Source organism: Corvus moneduloides, chromosome 4 (genome assembly GCF_009650955.1).
Source record: "Corvus moneduloides isolate bCorMon1 chromosome 4, bCorMon1.pri, whole genome shotgun sequence".
Taxonomy (NCBI): domain Eukaryota; kingdom Metazoa; phylum Chordata; class Aves; order Passeriformes; family Corvidae; genus Corvus; species Corvus moneduloides.
This window is the reverse complement of record NC_045479.1, coordinates 11,014,950-11,027,421: the sequence shown is the minus strand read 5'-3', so window position 1 is coordinate 11,027,421 and position 12,472 is coordinate 11,014,950. Positions and strand designations below refer to the sequence as shown.

Sequence of the window (12,472 nt, the reverse complement as noted above, 5' to 3'; positions counted from 1 at the left end):
CTTTAGATGCCCAGCAAGGGAAGGAGCAGACAATTGGAGAAACTTCCACTGCTTTTATGGATAGAGGATCTGGAGCAGAAAATCAGGTTTGTTTTCAGTGGGACAAAAAATTTCACAGGTTATATGGGTCTCTGACCAGGCAGAAAAATACTCTAAATACTGAGGAAAGCCAAAATTCCTGAGATGTGCCAAGGGACTGAAGTGAATTATTCTAAGCCCCAAAAGAACTTTTAGGACCCCCGGAGCACAGAGATACAGGTTAAATCAAAACAACAACCACAAACCCACAGATGCTTTCTAAAATTATTCTAGACCTTTCTTATCTGTTTTCTTTTCAACTCTTGAACTCAGTTCTGAACTGGCTTTCATAACCCTTTGTGCTGTGCCAGATGTGACATTTAAGCCAGATTTTGGGGCAGGCAAGGAGAATGCAAAAGCAACGCCACGGTTCAAGGAGAGCAGCGTTTACGACTCGGCAGAAAATCCCAGGAAAACTGGTTTTCTTGGCAAAACTCCTCTCAGTGAGCAGACCCCAGCTACAAGGGGGGGTTCAAAGGCGGCAGGGCTATGGTTACAGCTTCCTTACAGATCATTTCTGTTGCACCTGGCTCAGTACTTCTACACTCTGCTGTGTCTGCAGCACCGACAAAACCTAATTGTTAATCAAGGCTGACTTCAAACATTCCTCACAGTAGAAGGAGCACGCAACACATCTTCTATGAGCTAATTTCTTTCTCCCGGAAATTATGAGTTACTGTGTCCCTGAAGGTCTTCCCTTATTTTAAGTCGTTCACATCCGTTGTTTTAGACAGGGCAATCAAAGCAAATAAAAACAAAACTCCAGTTTGGAGGGTATCTGCTGAATGAAACACAAAACTCTTCATGATTAATAATGGCCATCATTGCACACATCAAAAAAAAAAAAAAAAAGAAAAAAAAAAAGGGAGGAGAAAAAAGCTACCAAGCTGCTGCAAGATGAAATGTTTGTTTCTGAAATACAAAAGGACCTGTATATCACTCTGGGGGTAGCAAAAGAGAAAGGAATTCCTAACATGCGACACAAAGCAATTTCTGACTTCAGACAAGAAAATCTTTGTACATATTTGGGTGAAACAAGAGAGGGGGCAAACAGGCAGAAATAAAACAGGCAGAAAAAGTACCTTCACTAGGAGTTCTCCATGACCATCCCAGTCAATCTGCAAATCTTCCCCATAGGTGAGGCGAACTGAACTCCTCATCACACGCTGGACACGGAAGGCACCTGAAGGCAACCACAGGGTGTCAGTGACCTTTTACAAGATGTAGTGACAGGACAAGGGGGGAATGGCTTCACACTGACAGAGAGCAGGTTTAGATTGGATATGAGGAAGAAATTCTTCCCTGTGAGAGTGGGGGGCCCTGGCACAGGGTGCCCAGAGCACCTGTGGCTGCCCCATCCCTGGAAGTCTTCAAGGCCAGTGTGGATGGGGCTCTGAGCAACCTGGGATAGTGGAAGGTGTCCCTGTCCATGGCAGGGGGTTGGAACTGGATGATCTTTAAGGTCCAAACCAAATCATTCTGTGCTTCCATGATTTCAAGCTTCTGGTTGAAAAACACTAATTTTAAAAAGAACAGACCAACAGTCGTTTTCACTCAGCTGCATGGAGAGAAGCTGAAATGACAGAGCTTCTAGAAGAGACTGAAAGTGAGAGTTTGGCATTGAAAACACTCTTTGATTGAGCTGGGCTAAGGCATGTCTAAAACCATTACTAAGTAGGAGCCTTTCAGTGGCTGGCCAGAGTCAGCCCATGTGAACACACCTCGCAGCAAAGGGATCTGTATGTCCTGTCCATTCAGTGAAACTCCTCCTCCATGTTTCATTTTAATGATGCTGTTGTCCATATCCCGGATCCGGACAGAAGCTGAGCGAGTGCACACGGCATCAGGATCATCTGCACACTGCAGAGAAGGGAAAACCTGCCTCAAACCTCAAGTTTTCACTTTCTTGGTGACTTAGTCCCAGACGGCATTTTGGCATCTAATTTAGGAGCTGTTGAGTGTCACACTGGTTTTACAGATCTGGTTTCTGCATCCCACAGACTCCAGGCTGGCAGCCTTCCCTCCCTTACTCCACTAACCACACAGCAGGGCTGAGCTCCCTGTCTCAGAACCTGGAAAGGGATCTGTGGGTGTTCCACCTGACCTCTGGGAGTGACCCATGGCAGTGACCAGCCCCACAGCTGTGGCAGGGGCAGGAAGGCCACCTTACCCATACAGCCTGGGAAACAGTAACGCAGTTCACACTACCTGAGATTCCTGGGGTGTTTATTTTCCCGGCTGTGGGATACCCAGATGAGGAACAGGGATTGTGGGGGACCCACGCCTCCTCCCTGGTTGCGAAAGGGAAGTTTCAGTGGAAACCTGTCCTGCAGGTTGCCAAGCACCGATGACCTCAGAGCTGCACTATCAGAGCTCTCTAACGCAGGAGACAGACGCAAATGGTGTGTAGAACTGACACAGCCCATTTCTCCAAACTTCCCTGGTGCTGTAGGACAGGCTGATACGCCCTTTCCCTCCTGTCAGTCTCCTGTCTCCATTGCACCTCTCCCTGCCTTCAGTTCCTCTGTCCCCATCACCTTTCTTCCCCTCTGCCTCCTTCAGGGCCCTTTTCAGTCTCCGGATTTGTTAATCTTTTCCCAAGCACAACTGGTCAATTCATTTCATGACCAGGTTCACCTCCATGTGACATCCCCCTTCAGGATCTCCATCCAGGAACCACTGGCCTGGTTCCCTTTCCTGCCTCTCTCCATCTGGCTCTCACATTTCCATCGGGGGAGACAGCAAAGAAAGTCAGGAGCTGCTGTCTGACTACAAAAAAAATCACCAGCCAATCTGACTACATGGGAAGCAACGCAAGGCACTGCTCTGCCAGTGCACCCTCCTTGGTGTCCAGGGAAATGCCCTTTCCCCACAGGCATTAGGGAGGCACCAGCACCCAGGGAGCTTTACAAGGGGTGCACCCTCGCCTCTGTTTGTTCAGCTGGCAAAGAGTCAGCGAGGACCCATTTTCCAAGCCTCATCATGAGTCTCCATCCCCGCGTAGGCTCCTGGGAATGGTGGTGAGGAGAAGCAAAACACTTATTAACTAAGGAGAAAGACTGCATCTGTTATTTAAACTAATTATCTCATAGGGAAATTGCTTCTGTTGGCCTGTGCATCTGCAATTCACAACATAGTCCCACAGCCCTGTCCTCTCTCTCTCAAGAGCATGCGCAGAGGCACCAGCCAAGGCTGCTGTTACCTGCACCGTCTCGATGATCACAGAGAAGGAATTTTCCACACAATCCTTGGCAAATAAGTACTGGCAAATCCCACTGAAGGTGAAATACTTGTTGTCAAAGCTTTTGAAATGGGACTGGCCAGTGACAGAGCATTCCCCTGGAAAAAGCAAAAAAAGCCATTAATCATCCCAGCGCCAGTTGCAAGCAAAATCCTGCTTGGCCCTCACAAGCCTCTGAGGGGGAAGAGCAGCCCTGGTGGAACAGGTTGTACAAGGCCCAAGCTCCCCACAGACCAGAAAGCACCAGCAAGATCCTTATCTCACTGTTTATTTCCATAAGGCATTACCAGTAGTAACACAGGAACCAACAGCAGGTGGGGAACATGGAGTAAATCACACTCAAGAGCTGAAATTTGTGCCTATGGAAAAGCCTGTATTCTTTTGTTGGGTTGCCTTGAATAACAGTAAGTTATTTTAACATAAAATACCTTATGAGAATAAAGAGCTGGAAGATAACGTCTGTGGGCATCCTTCCAAGGGTAGAATTTATGTTGGACTTTACCCTGAACCATTATCTCAACTAACAGAAAATTTTAAATAATTCTATAGTTACAATAGCTACACTAAAGTCCTCACAGAATAAAGTGAAAGCCTGGCTTGACCACCTTTCTACTACAAAAAGGAGCTATTTAAACCTATCAGCGTTTGAAGGTGTTTTGGTAAGTTGTGGCTTTGCATTTCCAGGAAGGCACTATCCAGATACCACAGCTGGGATTTAGTACCCTGTCATGTAAACACACAGAGAGGCTCCAACTCCACAGAGCTTGCAGAGAAAGTCTTTCATATGAGAAGACCATCACACTTAGAGATGATCCCATGGCAAACAAGGTGGGAAGCCACTTCCTCATCCAGAAAAAAATTCAGGTGCTGGGCCTACACTGGCCATCACCAGCCAGAGGATGGAGAAAGGTTAAATGTTACAAGCTGGCAGGTGAGCTTCATGAGTTATTCTCTCTTCACTGCCTTTGAGTCCCACAGATGATCTGTTTGATAAGCACCACGTGGAAATCTCCCTCTTCAACATATTATTCAGTGTTTACTATCTTAAACCAGCTTGTGCTAAAGCACAACTTCACAGATCCTGAGGATTCCCAGCCTTGCACAGCTCTGATTCACCCTAAGAGAAGTCCAGCACCTCCTGGATACCTGTCATCCCTTGGAATTTGATTTCCAAGGCATTCTCTGCAACAAGGAAACAAGAGGACAGGTTTGCAGCACGGAGAACTGCTATCCAAGACAAGTCCCAGCCCTTGGCACTGCTCCTGAAAGGGAAATTTCTTTTCTGTGGCCAAGTCTTTTCTTATGGGTTCCTCTGTCTATTCCATTTGATGTAATGCATCCCATGAAATTTCCTGAAACCTTCTGCCTTCATAATTATTTCTATTATGATATCAGCTTGAAAGCCTCTTAGTAGTGCCAGCCAGCTCCAGCTGTGGATCCACCTTATCACCAAACCTACAACTGGGCAGTTCACTCCCACAATATGAAAGAAATCTTTCCTGACAAAAAAGTTGGTCAAAATTAAAACAGAACTACCTAGAGTTTACATGAGGAACTACATAAATTTTCTGGACACACGACTTCAGAAATATTTGTGGTAACTAACCAACAATGAAAATAAGCTGCAATATTGCTTCAAGTAGAGACAAACAGCACTGGTAGCAATATAAATGTGGCTATTCTGGGAGGCTTTGCTGCCCTCCCATACTGTGTCAGTACAGTTTATAGAGTGTTAGCATGCACATGTACAACAGCTGCAGGTATACAACCTTCAGTCTCAAACAAGCCTCGCAGAAAACTGATTTAGATATATTGGCAGAAGATACAAAAATAAGCTGCCTTTCTTTTCCACTTCTGCTTATTTGGGACAGCTTCCCAATTCAGAAAAAAGCAGCAATGCTATATTGCCTCTTGCACAGAGCTGGATATCAACATCTGTTTGCAAGCCTCAATACCAGATTTATCTTCACTTCTATGATCACTGTGAAGAAAACACAGCCAGAATTAAGGATAAAAATTTGGCCCACAGAATACTTATCATAGCCCAGAGAGCAAGGACATTAAAAGCTATAACCTAAGTAAAAACTGAAGCTAGAAAAACACCTATTTCTTGTTTGTAATCATGCTGCTGCCAATTAGATAAAACATGTAACAAATCAGCCTGGGCTGTATCCTTGTGTTTTAGACAGTGAGATTCCCTGCACTTTGAGAGATCCTTAATGAACAAGCACAGGGCACAGCTCACTAAAAATGTCATCTCCATTTTGAATATTTGCATACACCATCCCCCATCCTCTTCTTTAAGTGCTGATCCTTTGGGGGAAGTGCTCTTTTTGTCTAAAGCAGGAGGAAATGGAGGATTGATGGGTCAGGCAAGTTTCATGTTACTAGAAAAAGACAAACTTTATGAAAGAACATGTTAAGATTGTTGTAATTGTCCTAATGCACAGTCTCATCTCAACAAAAATCCACCAAAGCCCCCAAATCTGCTCTTTTCCCGTCCAGCCATAATCCCAGAATTCTTCTCCTCCCTTCCACTCTCAGTCCCCAAAAGCAAGGAAAAAAACCAAGATAAAGAACTGTGCTGTCTCCCTGCAGACTTCCATACATGATGCCAGCAGAGTCAAACGCAGTTTCAGGTCAACCAGGGCTTTCTGCAGCTGAACATGGAGCAGGAACTGAGGCAGGGGATGGGCCATGAAACTGGCAGGAGGAAATAAGGAATGCAGCACTTTGCTGGCCAATGCGTGGCATGAAAACTCACATTCCCCATGCAGACAAAAATGTGGGACAGAAGCCATCAGTACAGGTGAGTTTGGGAGGTGGAGTTAGGAGGAAGGGGAGCAGGAGCACCTGCAGAGCTGCCTCTCCAGTCTGCCAGCAGGGCAGCCACCTTCTCCCTGGGGCTGTAGCTCCTTCACCCACACCATGACCATGAGGGAATTCCCAGTCATAAGGTACAATAAGGAATTGTACCTAGTCAAAGAAAGCCAGGAGTGTTCCTCCACCTGGAAACCAATCCTCTCAACAAACCCTTATAATTGGTAAACTAAGTAATCAAAGCAGGAACTGTCCTTCCCACCACACAGGATTTTTCATTGCTACACATAAACCACACAGGGCAATGTCTGACTTGTATCAGGAGAAGAACTTAAAAATAGGATCCCATATAGATTGTACTGGAGCAAGCAAGGAAGAACAAAGATTCGGTTTTTTGGGTGAAAACAAAAGACAAGTGGGGCATGAGTGGGAGGGATGTAGGCAAGGCTTACTTGTCAAAACCTGAAAAGAATAAAGCCAACATACCGGGGCATTCCCCATTGCTGCAGATCCAGGTGCCACGTCGACAAATGCTAGGAAAGAGATAGTGGCAAGTTAGGCAAGAGGACATGAATACAAATCTTCTGTTGCACACTTTTCCCAAAAAATTGAAACTGGTCCCCTATCCCAGGGAAGTTAGATCAGTCTCCAACATCCTTTCCATCTCCTATAACCTCATTCCTTAATGTGTTCATCCCTTCTTCCCATCATTTGACAACAACTGCTGGTAATATGAATGGGTATTGTTGCAAAACTCAAGGACTTCTGTTTTTCCCTGCCAAAGTTCTGTGTTTAATGAAGTTTTCAGCTATATTCCACTGTTGTGGAATGAGTTTTTAATGCAGTTCTCAAGGTATATCTATCAATACATCAGAATCACAGGGAAAAAAAGTTCTAAGGGACTTCTAGAAAAATCTTTTACTACAATCCCCAACTCAGAGAAAGTAATGCTAAAGCTGGATCAGGTGGGTGAGGACCTCATCCACTTGAGTTTAGAAATATCCAAGATGAGGTCCCACAGCGTCTCTGAGCAGCTGTCCCAGTACAGCACTGGGGAAGGTAGAAGAATTTTTCTTTGTGTCAAAACAGAATTTCCTTTGCAGCTTGTGTCCATTGCTTCATAACCTTTTGCTGTTTGAGGAGATTTTGGCCCCATCCTCTTCACAGCCCATCTGTAGGCAGTGTTCCCTCATTAGCCCTTAAAAAAATCTATTCCCCTTTGCTTCTTCTTACGTCAAACTCCCCTGTTGTGATCACCTCCAGTGTCCTCCACAAGCCTCTCGACACTCCTTGTTTCAAGAGCTACTATATTCTTCTCATTCCTTTAATTATCCCAGCCCTTGAAAACCATTTGTGGGGAAGCAGATTATTGAGGATGTTAAATGCAGAGTCAATGGAATGACATTCTCCACAGCAGCATTAAAATTGGAATGACAAGAAGCAATCACAAAACACAAGCAATAAAAAAACCCCAGCCTATCAGGCTACACTCATCTCCCAAGAGCACTAAGGTTGAACAATGTGGCCAAGCTCAAAGCTGCAGAGGGCTTCCTGTCCTGGAAAAAGACAAAATGCTAATGTCATGGTTATGGTGTTCTGAGACACGTGGTGCAGATAATTAAAAGCTTCTGATTACCAGGGGTGATGCACAGACCACCTTTCTTCTGCATATCATGGTCTTCACTGAGTCCTCCTTCTGTCCTCTAACTGGAAACATCTGAGCAAAGAGTTGTCTGAACTCCTTGCACAAATAGGTCCACACTTAACACAAAACCAGATCAGGAATATGTGACTAATTCTCCTTCCTTTCTTTAAAATGCTGGCCTTGCCCTCCAGTCTGGTGCCCAAAAGTGAAAGAAAAATTGTGAGCCATGCTAGGAAGACTCGTTAGCCCCATGACCAGTTCCAAGGACGTGCCTTAGGCTAAATCCTCTTGGAAAAAAATGGGGTTTAGAGGTTAAATACATGTAGGAAGTCAAAACAAAGACACCACCTCTGACTACCCAGACATGGGAACCTGCTGGTCTGTCTTATCCACAGGAAACAGGTAGTTCTCTGCTCTTTGAAGGAGTGTGACCTTCATGTTGTTCTATCAGATCAAATATCCCTTTAAAAATAGGGCTGATTTTGCCTTTGTGAACAGCTCACTTCTTGGAAGGGGCTGGCAATTCCAGTAAGAGAGCAAGTCCTTTGCCAGTGAAAGGAAATTTTTTAAAGGTAGAGAGATTTCTAGAAAGATAATGCAAAACGGTCACTGACCAGCATGCAGTAGTTATCTACAGCAACCACACCAGAGCAGCACAGGGTTTACCATGAGTTGCAGTCCTGGGAGATGGTGAAGCCAGAAGGATAATGCTTTCCAGAGTGGATGCAGGAACAGTCAGAACTTTCAATGCAGTGTTCACCATCAAGGAGCAGCCCCTCTGGACAGGTCAGGTAGCATAGACACCCATATCACACACACAGGGAAAGAAACATAAATACAATTAGATTTTCTTGTTCTTCATATGCTTTGGCAAGACTTCATATGCATCATTATCCATACTTAGTCACAGACAGCAATAAAAAGGAATGAGGCTTGCCAAAAACCCTCACAGGGGCAGTGTCTGCTTTCCTTCTAGTGCTGCCTCTCCCTCAGACATACTGAACAAAGCTTTCCTGGTGCTTACAGAAAAGCTTAGCACATCCTCAGGTCCAGAGCACATATTGGGACATAGACAAATCAAACACAGGGAGCACGATCAAAGTGGGACCTGACTGTTGGAAAAACCATGAACTTCACTGGCTGCAGTAAAGGGTGTCCACACAGTAAAGGGTGTCTTGCATTTGCCATAAGAGAACCAAAGATGAGGCAAACCAGGGAATGAAGAAACAAATTTGGATACCACGTAAGTCTAGCAGAGGGGGTCTGAGAGAAAGAAGCCACTTCTCAGCTTCTGCAGAGGCGAAAAGAAAAGCAAAAGGGCCAACTTCCCAACTTGGGTCCAGCTGCTGAGGTTTCCATATTACACAACTATAATTACCTGTTCTATAGAGAGAGTTCTTTATCCTACAAGGATAAACAGAAGCACAAAAGAGTTACAAGTCTTGTCTAAGGTAGAAACTTGTCCTTGCTTCTATTGCTAGTTTTTAGTGCTTTCTATTCAATCCCTTTATTGAGAGATAATTGATATTCCCCTATTTTCAAAAGAGCTGCTGTGGCAAAATATTTGTTTTCCTAAACACCCCTCTCCCTTTTCTTTGAGGGACTTGTTCCAATCACCTGCAGAGCTTTTGGCTCTTTTCCCTGGCAGCAGCAGTCATCACTGACAGCAAGACCCAGGTAAGTCTCCTTTCTCCATTCTTCCCATAGAGCTGCCTGGGAAGATCTTGGCTGTTGAGAAAATCCTTCCAGTGAGAGAGATTCGCAACAAGATCTGAGCATTTAAGAGTGCTGTGGCTCTCCAGAGAGTACAAGAAAACAGAACCAGCCTGCCTTTTTTCCTGGCAAGAGTAATTCCATTTACTGCAATTAATGTAACTGTGTGGGGCATTTAACAGAGGGAAAAAGAAAAAAAAGAAAGAAGATCCTATTTACTCTTGGAGCACTGGAGGGGAGCTAAATGAAGGTAGAATCCTCATCAAAAATCCCTCTAGTCATCTGTCAGAGCCTCCTGGTTTTCTATGAAACTCAAATCCAGGTTCTTCCCTTCTGGCTGTGCCACAAATAGCAGTAAAAGTTTTGAACTGCTGATCGTTGTTTCTTTCCATGCACTTCTTTCTACCCACCTACTTGTTCCTCATGCCATTTACCCTTTCTGTAGAGCTCCTGCTTCTCTGCTCCTTAGCTCCTCTCCCCTTAGACCTTTCCTATGCTGGACGCACCAATGCATCTACCAGAGGAAAAATACAGCAAGAGCCCTTGTGTAGCCAGTGGATTCATCTCCAGCTCTTCCCAACACTTCCAGGACTGCACAAATACAGTACCTGGATCCTTCACAACAAAATAAGCTCCTGAGTCTGGTTACATCACCTGTCACCCTCCGTGTGCACCTTCCCAGGTCCTGCCACACCTCTGAACTTCCAGCAAGGAAGAGACTGGCAGCTAAATGGGAAACTACCGAACTCTGAATGCAGTGACTCCTCAAACGAGGCTGACATTGTCATTATTGCCTTGTTTTGGAAACCAGAATCTCTGCAAACCTCCATCACACTTGGCATCTTGTACACGGGGACAGTGAACACCTCTGTGCATTCACAAAGCCCAGACAGGGTGAAATGCAGAGATAGTCCTATTCCAAACAAACAAAGTACCCAATGAACAAAAACAAACAAAAAACCAGCTAGAAATGGAAGCATATGGAGGCTTTGGGGCCAGGAATCAAACTCTTCTCCTGCAGTTGTTTTAAGTACAACAGATGAAGAGGAAGACTGGCATGGCTGGGCTGTCCCCTTTTATCCAATCAAATCTCCTGTATCAAAGATTCAATAATAAGTGAAATTATTCACCTAAATCATGAAGACCTTTGAAATTGCAGTGCAAGCTCTACATGTACTGTTTTCCTGCAAGAAATTCCTTCTGTGTACTCTCTGCTGTTTCTTCCTTTAACTGTATTTGCCTCTAACCCAAGCAATTCAGGAGTACATCAAGGGCCAGCAGTCCCTCACCAAGAAATAAAGGCAATCCTGGAGTATTAGTTGGTACTGATTTTCACAGAAACATTTACTTTTTAGTTGCCTCTGAAAAATGGCCCTTTCATGGAGTGAGCATACAGGCACTACAGAAACTGGATTATTCTAGGGCATGGTCCCAGAAAAGAGAAGTGTTTCTGATTTCAAGAAAATTTAAGGGAAGACACAGCTTTCCTTCTTCTAATAAAATAGGTAGCCTAACTGCCAAATGTTTCTCTGTAAATAACCCAGTAAATAAATTACCAGGGCAGCTGCAGCCATCAACACATTGTCCATGACACACTTCATTGATATTCAGGCTCTGGCAGGTTTTGGCACATGGGGATACGCACTCCTTATATTCCATGCCAACTGGACATCTTGGCCCTGAAACAATTAAAAGAAATTAGAAATGCAAACTCCTCAATAACTCTTAAACCAACAAATCCCTTCGTTATCAAAGGCTAAACCACAGAGACAAAAGGTCATGTCAGTTTCCAAATGATTATTTCTTTTTTAGAAGCAGATCATTTGATAAATAGTTGATTTTCATTTTGCTGCAGTATCATCATCTGTCAGGTAGCATAGTAAATACTCAGAGGTTAAAGTCGATTTGTTTTCTAATAAATTGAGTCTTAATAGCTAAACCCAAGTGCATTAAGAATAATCAAACCCCGGGACAAGCTTTGCAACAATATCTAAGTAATTTGTACAGACATGGTTGTTTTGCGCCTTTAAGCCATGCACTTACTGCACTCATTTGTGAAATTATACTGTTTGGTGTTTCCAGGGAGAACCAGGAAACAGTTAAAACTCTGAAATCCCATCCTCCTTCTTCCAGAGAACCACCAGCTCAGGACAACACCCATGCCGGTGGTATCTCCACTGCTGCCATTATCTAGGCCAGGCCATTATGCAAACACACTCTATTACAGCCATTCCTTCTCTTCAATGCATACACACACCATGCCCTGCAAGACTGCGGGGGCATGGAGTGGGACAAAAAGGTTAGAGCCTGCCCTTTCCAAGTAAATCCTCTGCTCAAGAGGTGGGAGGATAATGAAGGAGTGATCTTGCCTTGGGTTTGGGCACCAGTTCTCACTTGGACAGTGTGCCTAGCACTAGAGCCCTTCCCACACAGCAGAGCATTCCATACCTCCATCATCATCGTCATCTCCTGAAAAAGCACAGTTGAAGGGTGATAGAAAATTAAGCTCCTGCTGTGGCAGCGGGACACTTCCCTCTTTCCTGACTCAGGAGAAAAGAACAAACTGTGGCTCGTGAATTCAAGGGTTAGAAATGAACTCTAAAGCTCCTGGGATCACAGAAAGGCTCATTTCACTTGTGGCTTTTAATCAGACTCACAAAGAGCCCCAGCAAAAATGGGTTCTCTGGCTCACACGCTGAGCAAGGAGATGAGCTTTAATAGATTCCTTTAACATCCCAATGGAAAGGTAATAAATTACTGCTAGAACTCAGACTGTAAAATCCCTAGAACAAGTGGCTGGCAGCATCTTGCTGCCCTAACCACAGTCTGAAGGCACAGTTTTCTTCCGTGGCCAACAGCAGAATATCTTTACCAGAGAACCAAGTGTTGTCAGTACAGATCAGACAGTTTACCCCATGAAATTAATTTACACAACCATCCCAAGGAAATTGTCCTTTCTCCTAACAAAAAACATG

The 12,472-nt window shown here is 44.5% G+C and overlaps 1 protein-coding gene across 1 annotated transcript in view; it reads right to left on the bottom strand.

The window, feature by feature from the left end:
- VWF (von Willebrand factor) overlaps positions 1 to 12,472 on the bottom strand; it is a 123,487-nt gene that overhangs the window by 90,044 nt on the left and 20,971 nt on the right. Inside the window, 6 exon segments of the mRNA XM_032105904.1 lie at positions 1,161 to 1,261; positions 1,800 to 1,938; positions 3,281 to 3,417; positions 6,626 to 6,672; positions 8,451 to 8,562; positions 11,054 to 11,176. Coding sequence (XP_031961795.1) covers positions 1,161 to 1,261; positions 1,800 to 1,938; positions 3,281 to 3,417; positions 6,626 to 6,672; positions 8,451 to 8,562; positions 11,054 to 11,176 — 659 coding nt within the window.